The sequence below is a fragment of the Lepidochelys kempii genome, chromosome 17, assembly GCF_965140285.1.
Source record: "Lepidochelys kempii isolate rLepKem1 chromosome 17, rLepKem1.hap1, whole genome shotgun sequence".
NCBI classification, from domain to species: Eukaryota; Metazoa; Chordata; order Testudines; family Cheloniidae; genus Lepidochelys; species Lepidochelys kempii.
Window position 1 is genome coordinate 5,681,254 of NC_136396.1, and position 16,429 is coordinate 5,697,682.

The window sequence follows — 16,429 nt, forward strand, 5'->3', positions numbered from 1 at the left end:
TTTCCTCCTTTTCTCCCCTTCCTTCTTGTTGTCTTTGCCCTCCTGTTTTGGCAGAAGAGGAGGGAAGGTTCTGACTCTTTTGCGCACTTTTCACGGCTCCCTCCCCTCCCCCCCGCTCTCCCTCTGTTTGTGCAAAATCCCTTATTTAACTGTATTATTTGTGCGTGTGTAACCTCCCTCCCCCCTTTCCTTCTGTGTCTCTCCCTCCCCGGCTCGCTGTGTCTCTCTCTCTCTCTCTCTGTCTGTCTCTTTCTTTCTTGTCGGAGGCTGTGGGATAATGGCGTGTGGGTTGTGGCTGTGAGGATGAGTTCCTGCTTCGTGCCGAACGGGGCCAGCCTGGAGGATTGCCATTCCAACCTATTCTGTCTGGTAAGTGTCCACCAGCTGCAGACATGCTGTTCACAGAGAGAAAGAGGTGTGGTGGTTGTGTTTGTTTGTTTTTTTTTTTTTTTTTTTTTTGGTGGTGGGGGTGGTAGGGGTAGTGGAAGCAAAGCAGCCATTTTTAGCATAGCTTCTTCTGGATGAGTCCTCAGAGTAGGCCTTGCCTGGAACCAGCCAGCTTTTCCGTGTCCCTCTGTTCCCCCCACCCCACATCGTTGCCTGTGTAATATTGTCCCTCCCTCCTTCTCTTGTCTTTTCTGGCCAATATTACCCCAACACTTTGCTTTCCCCTTCTGTTTCCTTTTCCCTAACTTTTTCTGCTTTCTATTAATCTTTTTAGCTATACCTTCTCACATCTTTATTTTAGTCTTGGCAGGAGGTGGTATGTAGCTGCACTACTCCCCTTTCCTCAGGCAAACTTTCTCTGCTTCCCCGCCCGCTGTAGTGACGCCCCAGAAAAATCTCAACTAAATCCTCCCGTTTTCCTTGCTTTCTTTTGTCTATCATTTTTCTCTTAAGCTGGTTTTGGTGATGTTTTTTGTACAAAGGCACATGTGCTATCCTATACTTGTGTTGTGCACCATTTCATATTCTTCTTTTTTTTTGTAACCGTTAAACTGTTAATCTTCACTTTTGACAGCTCCTAAAGCCAATTTGATTTGGATTGGAATATGGTGCACTTTTTTGTGGCTATGGGGCTTGCTGACCTGTTTCATTTTCCTTTAAATACAAATTAATCAGGTTGATTGGTATTTATTATTATGGAGGCTGTTTTAAGTAAAACCTGTGTCTGGCTGTTCTTGCTGGTGTATATTTTGGGGGAGGGGAATCTGGGCAGTTTGAGTATGTCTGCAGGATACCAGTATGAAGGCTGCATCAGGTCTGCAGCTCAGTATGAGCAACATCTTGTTAAGTCTTTCAGAAGTACCAACTGTTGCAAATTCCTTAGCAACACTGAGTCCGAAGCCTCATCTTCCTACTGCAGTGGTGGAGGCTACCCTATTAGATACACTGTGCAATAATCTAAATTGTGTCATATCTGGGGGAAGAGGAGAGATTAGAATCATGTGGGAGAAGGGGGGATGGTGCTAGCTAGTGCAAGGAACCCCTTGTATATGCTCATTTATGAGGCTGAATCCATTTGGCACCTCCTGCCATACATCTTGAGTCACTGTTCCATTTAAGAAGTGGTCAGGGTTTAAACCTTGATCTCTTTGGTACAGTGTTGCTTTGTAAACAATAGTTCAAGAATAGAGATTACCTGTGCTAATAGGAAGATATAGAGCAAAACAAATTGTTGTGGCTAATAGGATAATAACTTCAATTTCAGACTTAAGTTAAATGCAGTTTTTTACAGAAAAATAACTTATGATTTAATTTTGGGAGTAGGAGAAGGGGAGAATATGATGGCATTTGGGTATAGTGGGTGCACTTGAAAAGTTGCAACTTGATGTATTCCCTTTCTGTAAAATAAGGAATTCTGTTATTACCGGTAGATCTTTCAAAACACTGGTAGTTAAGGGTGTTCACTGAAGGTAGATCTATTATATACAGTTTTCCTGAAAGCTTTGTGTAATTTTAAAATAGACAGAGGGAGCATACATGCGTAGGATCAAGGCTAAGGAAAAAAGTGTTTGCCAAGATACATGATTAGTCTATAACTGTACAGTTAAAATAGTTGGAAAACAATTTCATTAATGGTTGCTGTTCACCTCTTTTTTTTGTTTTATCAAGTTTTGCTAACTTTAACAAGTTGGGGAGACAAGGTGGGTGAGGTAGTATCTTTTACTGGACCAACTTATACTGGCGAAAGAGACAAGCTTTCGAGCTACACAGAGCTCTTCTTCAGGTCTCCTCTGCGTAGACCAAAACAGCTACAACAACAGCGCAAACATTTAAGAACTTGGTCAGTTTTATTGCAACTTTCCTTCTGGTATTAATACTTACAACAATTATTTAAAGATAGAGGTAAAGCAAGGTGCAGGTCATAGTTTAGGATATAAGCTGTCTTCCTCATCCTCACATTCACCAGAGTACAATACATTTTAGAAATGTTTTTGGTAAGTTTTGGTTAAAAGCATAGGATCGTGGATTATTTTTTCTTTTTTTTCCCTTTTTAAAATCACAGAACTAGGGTTTATGTCTGGTAGCTTTTTGCTAAGAGTCCTATTTGCAACTTCCTTCTAATGAAGGAACTAGAAGTAACTTCAGGATTTAGTAAACCTTGTTTCCCCCAAATGTGTTTCACCTAATTTTTTTTTCTGTTCCTCTTCCGCAGGCTGATTTAACTGGGATTAAATGGAAACGATACGTATGGCAGGGTCCAACATCTGCCCCAATTCTCTTTCCGGTAACAGAGGAGGATCCCATTTTGAGCAGTTTCAGTCGCTGTCTGAAAGCCGATGTACTGAGTGTTTGGCGGCGCGATCAGAGACCTGGACGCAGAGAGCTGTGGATATTTTGGTGGGGCGATGACCCCAATTTTACTGATCTTATTCATCATGACCTCTCAGGTAAAAGAGAATGGACTGAACAAAATCTAATCAATCAGTCAACAAAGGGATGCTTTCTTCCATACCTAAAAAGTTCCCACTTTATAAACACTACAGTGGATAATGACATACAGTTTATTTTCTATAGTGATATGTCATACTTACAACTTCCATCACCTTGAGTTTTTTATGGTAGTGGGTGGGGGCCTCCCAGGAAACCGAATTGCTATGATCGTGGAATCTTATCAAAGCTGAACTTCTATCTTGAGTTGTGTCCTGATACAGTTGAGTCTCTCTCTGTGTTTAGGGTGGCTGTTTCTACTGAGAGAGATGGTGCTAGATATTCAAGGAGCAACTTTTTGCCCTTTTCAATTTTTTTTTATCCTATGCTTTTTGAAAACTAAAATGAGTCTCTCAAAGTTGGATAGAATTTTCTCTCTAAAACAAAGAAATGCAAGACCCTGTGGCAGTGGCTTAGGTGTGGGATGAGTTAATATTTTTAAAATGTTTCGTATAACCTCATTTGTAGGTGGTCAGACTTTATCTTAAATCTCCATGCTATTTTTAAGGTATGGGGAAAAAAATTAGGGAACCAGATGGAGTTGTCTCTGGAAATTTTCAAAATAAAGGTGCCTAAATAAGGCATCTCGGGGAGCGTGAAATCCTGAGAATCTTGTGTATTAAGACTCTCTCTTTTGTTTTCTTTCAGAAGTGCTGAGTGCCTTTTAAAGTAGGTTACTGTCAGAAGTGTAAGCCATCATCACCTTTAATGGTGAAAGTCAGACCATTCTTACTTGGATGTCTAAATTTAGATTTTGGTGCCTAACTTTAAGTATCTTATTTTTGAAAATTTTGGTTTGATTTTATTTTCTAACACACAACTTTTTTTAATATAATCTTGTTGACAGATGAATGCTTCCTGTTTTGTGTTTTGCTTGGAGAGCTAATTTTTAAACCACTACCTTTGTATACAGTCTCCCCAGTAGGCTTACAGATACATATTTTTTATACAATAATATTAAGAAGTCATATTGTTGTACGTAGACTTCAGAATAATGAAAAGCATTCATATTGCAGAATTGTAAAATGAAGTCTAGTTTTGGTATGTAATGCTTTTGATAAACATGGAAGTCTGTGAGTACTTGTTCTTTTCAGGGAAACTTTTTCTGTCGGATGAATAAATGGTACTTGAGAGAACCGGAATACATTAATACACTCTGTGTAATTGTGGACATTCCAAAAAACAAATATGAAGTTGAAGTGTCGCTGAGCAATCTGATTTGAAACAGTCTTGTAATCTGTAGAATTTCCATATGTACAGCAACTTTATAAGAAGGAGCTTCATGTACTGGAAAAGACTCAAGTACTAAAATTACAGATGTTTCTGATATTGTATTTGAGTTAGCAGGAATTGTAATGCTGCTGCTACTACTACTAACAACCCTGGAAATGGAAACTCCTCTTATACAGTAGTCAGCTACAGCTTCTGTAAGTTTTGCTCTATGAATGTCCTCTGTCCCGACCTGCAGGGACCATCTTTTGTATGGTGAGAAGTAACTTAGATTCCATGCTGTTTTTGTCCTGGGCTACACCTGAGTAAAGACCAACACTTGTGTAGAAGTTTCTCTGTAAGTTTTGGTATGCTGTTGTCCGCTATGGCATAGGGTGAGATCAGAATATTAGATTTTTTTTTTTAATAGATCATGATCATGAAGTTAAACCACAGGTCCACATAGGACTGAGCCCAAGTTTCTAAACTTGTCTGCTGTGTTTAGCGTGATACATTTTATATGGTCAATATCTAGCATTTTTTTTTTAATCACTAGTGGGTAACTTAAAGTAGTAATCAGGAGGAACCTGGTAAAAGATACCACCAGCCTCTGGGGGGGATACCTTGCAGCTGAATTCCCTGAGCTAATGTCTGTGATGCTCACAGATTGTCTGTGGGACTTCAGAGTAGATGGGCTGGCATATGTCTTTTTGGAAGTGCACTCATGAGTTGTCTTACCTAGAATTAGTGAGGCGCTTGTACAGAATTGGTTGTTTGCTCAATCTTTTATCTTTGGGTCTGTTTTGGATATTTAATTTGTTTGGGTTGGGGATGTTTGACCATTGATGTCTGCATTTCAGTACAGGTTCTATTCCATACCAGTTTTGGCACAAGAGATGTTTGGTTTCCACACAGATTCTGAGGCTAACAGCTCATGACTCTTTGATCTTCCTGGTGGTTAAACATGCCTGACCTCTCATTCCAACAAGGAAGTTTTTCTGGGGTGGGGGAGAGAGCCTCCAAAAGCCATTATCAGCTGTTACAAGGTTCTAGTCAGCTTGGATCCTTATAACCAGAAGCAGTTACATAAGTGATCTATAGGAAATGAAGAGCTAGATTGGTAGCTGGGATGTTGCCTGAACCCTGTTCTTTTTCTATGCAAAAACTTTGTGTGTGTATGTGAGTTATAACTGAGCCCAAACAATATTACTTGGCCTCATCCATAGACATAGCAATGAATTATTGGTTAGTGGACAGTTTTTTTTTTTTTTTTTTTTATTAATCCGTTCTGCTCCATCCTTGTTACACTGTTCATGGAAAAGATAAATTGCTTCCAGGCGGAGGCCCGCTATCTGTTGTTCTGATCCTTGCTCATATTATTTGGTGAAAACAGTGTGGCTATAATGAATTACCAGGCATTATCGTTGCTATTGTTTAGCAAACTGATGGTGTTGACCGTACTTAAGGTGAGATGGGGAACTCATTATGTTTAAGAAACCTCCTCCTGATGCTAGAGAGTATGCTGCTGATTGCTAAGTAACAGTCCTCGTTTAGGGAAAGTGATTTGAGAAGGTAGCAGTTATTCAGTTCCAGTCCTGCTTGGATAGCAGTAATGGTCTAGGTTCTGGCCTTCCTTTGGAGTTGAAACTGCTTGTTATGGGGCCATAAATCATTGGGCATGTGAAACTTCTTGGCAGCTATTGATTTGCCATGAGTTGTAGCTTGACATTGCTTATGTTTTGGAAGTGCTCTTGGTGATGAACAACTTGCTGAGGGATATGACATATGGAATCCTTCAAGGATCTTTCTTATCACCTACAGGATCTCCTGGCAGGATAATATCTAAACATACTAAAGTGTCAATATTTTTTATATCCTATGCAACTGTATATGTCTTGCTCTGTTGAAGTTCATTCTCTGTGCTGGCAGAACGTTTGAATAATTTTGCCGTCTGGTTGTAACTGAACTCTCTACACTGAGCCTTGGGTATAAGTCTTGTTGCTGGAAGAGGTGGTTGATGTGAGGGGCTCTACTCCTTGTTTCCCCAATTTATGAGGGGATTGATTCAGAGGTAGTGACTCTCTGGTTAAAAATTTTCATGTCTTTCAGTTACACCTTTTCTAAGAGTGCCATTTATCAAATGTTCTAGGAAAACTATTTAATCTGCTGTACCTGTGGCAACTTTGCAATGGTATTGTCTTATAGCAACAGTGAGGCATGATCATAGTAAATCCCTCCCTGCAAGGCTTAAAGTAGGACGTCTCCACTACATAAGCTTGTTCAGAATGCCGCAGCACAGTATCTCACTGGCTTGAGCAACCATAGTTGTATTACACGTTCTCTGTGCTCTTCAAAGTGTCTGACTATATAAATGTGGGGGTTGAAGTTGGTAATGTTGAGTTTTAAATGTTGTATTGGTCCAGATCGGGGTGGGCAAACGTTTTGGGCAGAGGGCCACATCTGGGTAGGGAAATTGTATGCAGGGCAGGGAGTTGGGGGGCAGGAGGGAGTGCAGTGTGCAGGAACGGGCTCAGGGCAAGGGATTGGGTCAGAGGAGTGGTGTGGGGTGTCTGACGGGGGTTGGGGGGCAGGAGGGGCTCAGGGCAGGAGTGAAGGAGGGGTGTGGCAGGGGGCTCAGTGCAGGAGGGGTGCAAGGTGCAGGCAGGGGGCTCAGGGCAGGGAGTTGTGGGGCGGGGTGCAGGAAGGGTTCGGGCTCCGGCCCAGTGCCACTTACTTAAAGCGGCTCCGGGGTGGCAGCAGTGTGGGCCAGGGCAGGTTCCCTGCCTGCCTGCCCTGGCCCGACGCTATGCTGCTCTAGGAAGCAGCCGGCACCACATCCCTGCGTGGCCCCTGGGTGGGTGGGCACAGGGTTCCACGCGCTGCCCTTGCCATGCCTCCAGGTATCTCCCCCGAAGCTCCCATTGGCTGCGGTTCCCCGTTTCCAGCCAATGGGAGCTGTGTGGGGCGGTGCCTGGAGGCAAGGGCAAGGCACGGAGCCCAAAGCCCTGACAGGCCGAATGCGGGCCGTAGTTTTCCCACCCCTGGTCCAGGTTGTGCACAAGACCTAATTCTGAGGCAATAGTTGTACTTTGACGTTCACCCACATTTTAAGGAGTCCACCATTGTGCCTTTGGCTGGCAAGTTACACCTTTTATTATGGTGAGCTGTATAATGTGGAACTCTCTCTTCCCTCTCTCTCAGTTCATCTTTCTTAACTTTTAAAAATATCCTTTTAATTTGCATGTGCTTCACTACTTTTGGCCCTTTATTTACTAACTTCATCCTTTCCTTTTTGTACTAGACCCCTTGTTTGTTTGTACAGCTCCCAGCATGCTTTGGTGGGGGAATAATTTATACGTTAATGTTAGTCTTGGCTCTGCATTAGACTTACGGAAAGGTGCAAGCTATAAGAAGAAAAAGTAATGGTTGATATCTAAAAGTTTTTTCAGAAATCTGTGCAGGCATGCATATTTGTTTGTCCTTCATGTTAAAAATGACAAGCAGTCTTGAGCTATTGTGGATTCTAAATGGCAGCAGATATTTCTGTATCTTGGGCAGGGAAGTGCATAGTGCAGAGATTCTCCAACTTTCGTAATCGGGACAATGTTGTAACAGTATGTCTCATGGATCCTCTTCTCTCCACTTCCAAATCATGTGGACCAGTTAAGTACTAAGGTATCTTTAGCTTCTAATACAGAAACCAGTGTAAGAGCCAACATCATGTGACCACCCACTGTTCTACAGGCTCCTAGCAAGTGGTCCACTAAACAGGTTGAGAGCCACTTCACTAATGGTTTACTCACTTCATTGGCAATGCTTGCTTTTGACATATACGCTTCTGTTTGATAAATGTCACACTACAAAACTTTGTACCAGATGTCAATATAGTGAGCCTAAGTGTCTGTATGTTACAGTGGTTAATAATAAATCTTTCTCATCCTCTGCCTGCTTCTAGAGCTTTTGGCCATTAAAGTTCACTGTACAACATAGTCTTAAGCATCTTGGTGTCCTCCATGTGGAGGTATGTCCATTCCAGCAAAACTCTGCTAATAAGCGTTGCTCAGTGCTGTTTGTACATTCTCTTTACAGAACATCTTTATTTGTGTTTTGTATCTTGCTACTTGATATGCATAATAGCTTGAAGGTGCTGTTGATTTAAATCTTTCCAGCTCTTTGTAATGCTGGCAATAATGTCTATGTTTTAAATCTGTGGAGTAAGGTGAAAATTGCTACTGCATTGTAAATGTGCACTTTTGGCTCAGGTGGTGATCTACTTGTTCCAGACTGAATATCATATGCAGAAAGTGCCTTTAGAAATTCAGGGAAAAATTCCTTGATCACTGAGGATGGTGTTTGTCAAAACTCCTCCAGTTAAGTGAAATCCATCTGTATACATAATTACTCACCAAACTTAACAAAAAAATAAATTTTTTTTTTTAAGTTTTAATGTGGCTAAATGTCCCAGTTTATATTTTACACTTGCTTGCAGTTTTCTCTTCGTTGTGGCATATGTGTGTTCTGCACAGTGTCAAAACACAATGTTGCCATGTCTGGCTTGGCAAGCTAAACTTGATCTTCATGAAAAAGTTAAAGGACTGAAGCAACCTTAAAATCCCTATAAGCAAGCACAATATGTTATTCTAGAAGTGTAAATATTCTGCTTTTATTTTTCTCTGGGAGGATGGGTAAGGAAAGTAAAACATTGATGAATACATTATAGGTAATATACACATTACATTCAGACTTTTTTGCAAAGACTTAATACTTCCAAAGAAAAGGCTAGTTTGTGTTTTGTTGCAAATATAGTGACAATAAGTATGGTATAATATAGTTTAGTAGAATGTGATCTTGGACTGTAGTTCATATCTGAACTGGTTCTCAGTCAAGGAAACTGTCCAAACAGTGTGGATGCCCAGAGGCTGTTCTGTGGAACACACATACACTTTAATCCTATTTCTAGGAAAAAAAAGTGTTGTTCAATGCATTTTTAATTGGTCTGCTGCATTTGGGCATAGTTAGAACTTGTTCTTACATGTGAAACATCTACTCTGTGTAATACCTAGTAATTACCATTTTCATAAGAAATGAATGATGTATTGTAATTTTTTCCTTCCCTATTAATGTTTTACTTTCAAAAAATATACAAACACAACCCCCCCCCACAAACATAAACTATGTATAATACATAATAGTCTTGTGTTAACCATTTGCTACCTTAACTATAGTTGAAACATTTGATTATATGTAATATGAACATTTGTATTACACAGTTAACAAATGTTTATAAAAATCTAGTTAGTTTCAAATCTTATTCTGCCTTATTTCATGTACAGAGAGATAAAGAAGGAAACTTTAGAGGAGGGGGAAAAAGAGAAGAGGACAGAAGGAAGTATGGCAGACGAGGAGGTTATTGCAACTTTTTCTAACAGTAGTAGAATCTTGAACTCCTTGTAAGAATTATCCAGTTGACTTGAGTGACTTTTTTTAACTCCAGTATTGGTCAGTATCTTCCAAAATTTAATCCTTTAATGTAAATTAAGCTTTGATTTAATTTTGGAATATGGTGTGGTGTGTTTGTTTTTTGTTTTTTGTTTTTTGTTTTTTTTACTGTAGCACTTGGCTTAAGGCTTTATTGTATTTGATAAGCTTACCACTATTTCATACTGCATCAGCTGACAGCCCTCCTGCGGGGGGGGCCCCCCCCTCACTTAAGTTGAGTTTTCAGTACGATGTGTGACTTGCTTAATGCAAAACTTTGATTTATACAGTCTGTATTTATGACCGGGCTATTAAATGAGAGCTGTTAAAGCAGTGGTGGGCAACCTGCGGCCTGTCAGGGTAATCCGCTGGCGGGCCACAAGACAATGTTTATATTGACCGTCCGCAGGCTCGGCTGCCCGCAGCTCCCAGTGGCCGCAGTTTTGCGGATGGTCAATGTAAACACTGTCTTGTGGCCTGCCAATAGATTACCCTGACGGGCTGCAGATTGCCCACCGCTGTCTTAAAGGAAATTCTTTTTGCAGGGGTGGGGGGGAGTGGGGACAAGGAAGGTGAGCAGTAAGCTTTTTAAAGCCTATGCGTAAATCCTGATACAAGAAAGTAAATGCAAGAAAATTTACACACACTCAGAGAAGTGATTTTTTTCTTCATATAATTAAAGTGATGTGAAAATGGTCATTCAAAGTGCGGGGTGAATTCATTTGTGATAAGCGTAGTTTGCTGTTGCTTAAAACACTTTGAGTTCTCTCTCAATACATGTTAGAAGTTTACTGAATGTTGAATATAATTTAAAAAATCTTCCTGATTTGTTTATCCTCTTCGTAGCTTGGGTCACAACAACTATGGCTATTGGTGCTGTTTCTGAGCTCTGGTTTGCACTATAAACATATGTCGGTATAACTATGGATTTTCTACACCCCGAGTGACTCACTTATATTGACCAAACTTCTAGTGTAGACAGCTCTATGTCAATGGGAGGGCTTCTTGGTATGGTAGAGTATCTATGCCAACAAGAGAAGCTCTCCAGTTGGCATAGGTAGCATCTTCACTAAGTGCTACAGCACTGTAATAAGTGTAGACAAGTCCTGACATACTGGAGGAAATAAAGCTCTTGGATTTTGATGGGTTCTTGGAAATGTACACTTTAACATGTTGAATATTTATTTGAGTCTCATGTTACTAGTTTTGAAAGTTTCAAACCTGTTTTGTATTACTCTAAGTATACATTAAGCAAAGGATGGTTTACAGTAAAGGGATGCTGACAAGTAACAGTTTGGCCACAAATCTAGATTTTTTTTTTTGGTAGCAAGTAGTGTTTTACAAAATCTGAGTCAGAAACACATCATGACAGCTTTCTTCAAAACTTACTATAAGTTTTTTGCATTAATCAAACCATACTTTCACACTTTGCAGGTGACTCTAGAGTACCTAAAAGTAAAATGAACTGTAAACAAAAATGAAACTGACTTTTTTTTCATTGGGTGGGATCTAGACTGAGGAAAAAGAGTAAATAGCAAATCTGATGAAAGCAAACGAGACTTTTAAAACTGCTTCAGTTCAGTTTCTAGAGGTGGCAACTTGAGTAAGTAGTTTACTTAAATATGAACTATTTTGTCCTGGCCATTGCTTTCAGTAACACTTCCCTCCATTTTGTACATTTTAATTTCACTTGACTTAAAGATTTTTTTTAAATTTAAAATGAATATGTTCCGAATGCAATGCAATACTGCAGATGCAATACTCTTGGGAATGAAGTATTATTCATGCAGGGACAGGGAGAAGCAAAATGAACATTAATCTTGTTTCGTGGATTATGGCATACACCATTGTTGGGAGAGGGAGGAGAAAGGAGAACTTGATGGCTAGAGGACTGGTAAAAGTGATAAGGTATGTGTTTTTTTTTTTTAACCTCAGGGTTGCCAGAAAAAACTCCAGTTAGGTCAGTAGCTATTTGAAAGCTTACCATCTGAAGACTTTTAAATGGCTTATGTGATGTGATGGTCTCAGTCCAGGTCCCAGTAGATAGGTGCCTATGTTATCCTCACCACTACATTATTAGGGCCCTACCAAATTCACAGCCATGAAAAACGCATCACAGACCGTGAAATCTGGTCTTTTGTGTGCTTTTACCCTATACTGATTTTATGGGGGAGACCAGTGTGTCTCAAATTGGGGGTCCTGATTGAAAAGGGACTTGTGGGTATCACAAGCTTATTCTGGGGGGGGGATCGCTGTGCTGCCACCCTTACTTCTGTGCTGCCTTCAGAGCTGAGCGGCCAGAGAGCAGCAGCTGTTGGCTGGGTGCCCAGGTCTGAAGGCAGCACCCTGCCAGCTGCAGTGCAGAAGTAAGGATGGCAATGCCATACCATGCCTCCCTTACTTCTGCACTGCTGCCTTCAGAGCTGGGTGGCTGGAGAGTGGCAGCTGCTGACGGAGGGCCCAGCTCTGCAGGCAGCAGCACAGAAGTAAGGGAGGTGGTAGCATACCATGCCGTCCTTACTTCTACACTGCTGCTGGCAGTGACTCTGCCTTCAGAGCTGGGCTCCCGGCCAGCAGCCGCCACTCTCCAGCTGCCCAGCTCTGAAGGCAGGGCCGCCGCCTGCAGCAGCGCAGAAGTAAGGGTAGCAGTACTACAAACTCCACCCCCTACTATCCTCCCCCCCCCCCCCAACCCCTTTTTGGGTCAGGACTCCTACAATTATAAGACCCTGAAATTTCAGATTTAAATAGCTGAAATGAAATTTTCAATTTTTAAAATCCTACGACTCTGAAATTGACCAAAATGGATGTGAATTTGGTAGGGCCCTACGCATTATGTATGCTACAGAACTGTGTGGGAACATTACACTGCCACTGCTTGTACTGTTTATCTACTTTTATAGCCCACTGAGTGCCTGTATTGCAACCGTATAGTTCAGGGGTGGCCAAACTGTGGTTCACAAGGCACATGTGGCTCTTTTACCATTAAAGGGTGGCTCAGGGAGCTCCCCCAGGCCCCTTCCCCCATTCTCCACCTACAGGACTCGGGGGGGGCTCAGAACCTCTGCCTTGCAGTGCGGTGGTGCAATAAGGGCTTTTGCCCAGTGGGGAGGTGGGGTCTCAGGGCTTCATCACTATGGGGTTCACCTGCCAGGGCTTGGCACTTCAGCAGGAGCAGGGCTGAAGCCCTGAGCCCCGGCAGGCATGCCCCAGCTCTCAAACTTCTGAAGATTTTCATATGCCGCTTGGAGGGCCATTAAGTTTGGCCACCCCTGGTATAGTTCTTGATGCTGTACTTGATTGTGTACACACAGAGCATTTCAGATGAGTGTTGTCAGTAGGATTAAAGGGACATCAAGGCTTCTTTTAAAAACACCCCCTCCTCTCTCTCTCTCTTTTTTTTAAATTTTAAGTAACTAGTAACTTCTAAGATTATACTAACTGAAATAGATTAGAGGACAGAAACTATTCCTCTCCGCCCCCGGCTTACTTTGTGCATTTGATGTGACTGTGTACAGTCAGTTTCACTGTTTCCTTGTTCCTTGGCCTCCCCTGTTGCTGTGAGACACAGAGCAACCTGGAAGAGAAACTTAAACCAATGTAAAACAATTGGCAGGGAGACTTGGGCAGGTGGTGTGCTTAAAACATTTTTTTTTTTTTTTTTTTGGAAAGTGGAGTTCATTGTTTGTTTTTTCACATGGACTTCAAGCACATTTGTAAATGTGAATTAGTTTTTCCTTGCGCTTCTTAACCTGATCATATATATATGTACGCTTATGCTTATTTAATAAATAAATTAAAAAAAAGTAAAAACCTTTATCCTGTTTAGCCCTCCTTTTTTGTAGGGATATACAGTTCATTCAGACGAAGTAAACAGACTTTTTCTAGATATTTACTGCCTAGAGAGAGAGTTTTATCTCAAGCCCGCTCACTTTAAAGCTTGAAAATACTATACTTAAAATTTTGCTTTGCGTCCATCATCCTGGAAACCAGCATCCTTTCTGGCTGTAGTCTGCTGGATGGCAGTTTTCATGTCCTTGGGCTTGAGGTTCTTTTTCTTCATGCTGTGCTTCTGAGAGCAGAAGGGTAAGATTGGTTTAAAAAACCTCCAGCAGTGTTGCCAGCCCTCATGATATTTTATTACTTAAAGCCACAGTTCCTGGTGACAGGTGATGTGGTGATCTCGGCATTCATTTAAGAAGGAGAAAAAGGGGTTGTTTCTTGCCCTCGTGGTTGCAGAGAAAAGCTTGAAATTTTGATGAGTGCACCTCAAAGGCTCAAAAACCAGAAGGTTTTTTTTTTTTTTTTAAGACACTCTCATGAAGTTTGGGGGCCTGATTCGTGACTTTTGAGATTTGGTGATTTTTGGTAAAGGATTTGTTGCAGGTTTCCTTCAAACAAAGTCTTGCCAAATTTTGCTATTGTCCTGGCAGAGACTGCTGCTCCGTGCTTTGCTTTTTTCTGTGCTTATTCCATCAATGAGGGATAACTTCTTTCATAGAACCACTCTTTTGTTCGTTTCCAAAGACGATTGCAGGTGCAAAGATTAAATAACTTTTTTTTATTAGGATCTATGGAACATTTCTCAAGGTCGTTAATGCCTTGAACTATTTTCATCTGAGAATGTCAGAGTTAGTATTTTGGTAGAATTGAAAAGAGGAAATATTTCTTCACCAGTTGATCGCCTGATGAAGAAGGAAGGCAGCCAGTCCAAACAACTAGGTTAAAGTTTCAAAAGAGAAATATTTCAGCAATTTATAGCGATTATGACTATTTTTAATTGAAGAAACTTAATTTTCATGGCAAACAGAACTTTGTATCCTCATAAAACATAAATTCTAGAAACTTAAACCAACTGAGCAGTTCCTCTATACAGAGAACAACATTGGAGTTTGACTTGAGTGCTCTATATACTTGGGGTTAAGATTTTTCTGGTGTCTGTGTTAGCTTGACTTCCAGTTCCTGCTGTTTGTCTTGTGGTAGCTTCTAGAGGTTTTAACTAGGTTTGGCCCCCATCGTTCTAGGCACTGTACAATCACATAGTAAATGCCCCAATTACTCAAAACTTAATGAAAACACATGGGACTGTGTGTGTGGTTTTTGTTCTTCTCTTGGCATGGAGAAGGTGATATCTGTTGGAGCATTTCTAAAACTGCAACCTGCTGTTGTCTGGGCAAAAGTTAGCAACTTGTTTAATCTGTTTCCACAAAGTGCTCTTCTAGAATGTGCCTAAACTAGGAAAACTGGGACCTGTATTGCTCCACAAAAGACAGCAACAGTGGAGGCTATGCAGTAGAGAGTTCAGATCTGTGTTTTTAGCCTTGTCTTAAGAACTGTTTAAAGAGAAGCCTGGCACTGTTGAAGCTAGAATGAAAATTATGAATGTTAATTCCAAAATCTCTGTCAAACTTCTCATTCATTTGTACAAATATAATGGTGTATTAAACTGAGTATGTAAGGGACTTTTGAAGGCTGTTCTGAATTTAAACTCATTAAGTCCTCCCTATGCCTTCAAGATGATGTAAATTTGCCTTTATTTTGCAAGATACATACCACTTGCATTTGATTATTACTACGTAGTTAGACTTGGGAGACTGTCTCAGGATTTCCCTAACTGAGGAGTCTATTCTCCCTCTGTGCATAAACTCCCATTAATGTTAATGAGAGTTGCATGCCCATCGGGGGCAGAACAGACCCCCACAGAAAGCATCAAGTTTTATCCAATATTCTCCAGGTAACTAAATATCATCCACCTTCTTCTCCTTTACTCTAAATTGTTCTGGACATTAAGTTCAGCCAGAAGTATCTCTGGTGGGTTTTTTGGGTGTGTGTGTGGTTGTTTTGTGGCTGTGGTGCTTTTACATTTAAAAAAAAAAAAAAGAGACAGAGATTTTACATATGGCTGACGAAGTACTCCCCCCCACCCCCCTCCAAATTTTGTACAATGCCTTTTATTTAGAAAGATTTTATATTAAACTTATCCCAGGCCTTTTAAAGATGACTTGCATTTGGATATCTGGGAAATTGAACACTTGTGGAACAATTTAGAATCCACTTATTTAAGAATAGAAACTTTTGGATATTGGTATTTTGAATTGGCCTAAAAGTGTATTCCTTCTTGCATGTCATAATCAATGCTTGTACATATCCTACAGGCATTCCGTTCTGAAATTCAAAATCTAGGTTACTAACATACACCATATTCAAACATAGGGATAATTCACACACATCTATCTTTTAGGCCTGTTCCTGCCAAGGAGACTTATTTTCATTAATTGAACAACAATCAATATCAGACTGAGCTGGGGGTGCGGGTTACCTTTTCATAACACAAATAATTAACATTGTTTAAGATTGCACATGCTATTCAGTAGTAATAAAGTAACCACTTTATGCAGAATGGTTCTCTGGAGCCAAAGATTTGAGATAAAGGGAAAGAATACTTAAAATAGATCCGGGTCTGATTCAGAGTGCCTGTAACATGCAGTCTGTTGTAATGAAGGTCTTTAATCTTCATTTTTTAATGTGGTAGGTGAAACTAGATGCTCTCCCAGCAGAGTATGGCTGTCTGGTCACACGTAAGCTGTCTAAATTTGCTATTGAAATGATTGTATGTTAGAATTTGACTAGTGTTGTTACAAATAAACTTGCTATAAACGTTCATAACTGTATTCTTTTTATGATTTTAGTATATACCAGAATTGATTTGAGACTGGATCTTAGTGGATATCTGTTCTTTAGGCACAACCCTTAAGGAACAAAGGTTTCATCGAGAATGAGTTGGTGCAGACTAGATTAGTTATGAATA

General features: G+C 40.6%; 1 protein-coding gene across 6 annotated transcripts in view; it reads left to right on the forward strand.

Annotated features, from left to right (window-relative positions):
• The first annotated feature begins 220 nt into the window (after positions 1-220).
• Positions 221-16,429, forward strand: part of MED13 (mediator complex subunit 13) — a 78,442-nt gene continuing 62,233 nt past the window's right edge. For 3 of the 6 annotated variants that reach the window (XM_073315788.2, XM_073315789.2, XM_073315794.2), the window contains exons 1-2: positions 221-369; positions 2,660-2,894. In XM_073315788.2, the coding sequence (XP_073171889.1) occupies positions 304-369; positions 2,660-2,894 (301 nt within the window). In that variant the 5' untranslated portion in view covers positions 221-303. The other 3 variants (XM_073315791.2, XM_073315790.2, XM_073315793.2) reach the window with 3 other exon arrangements.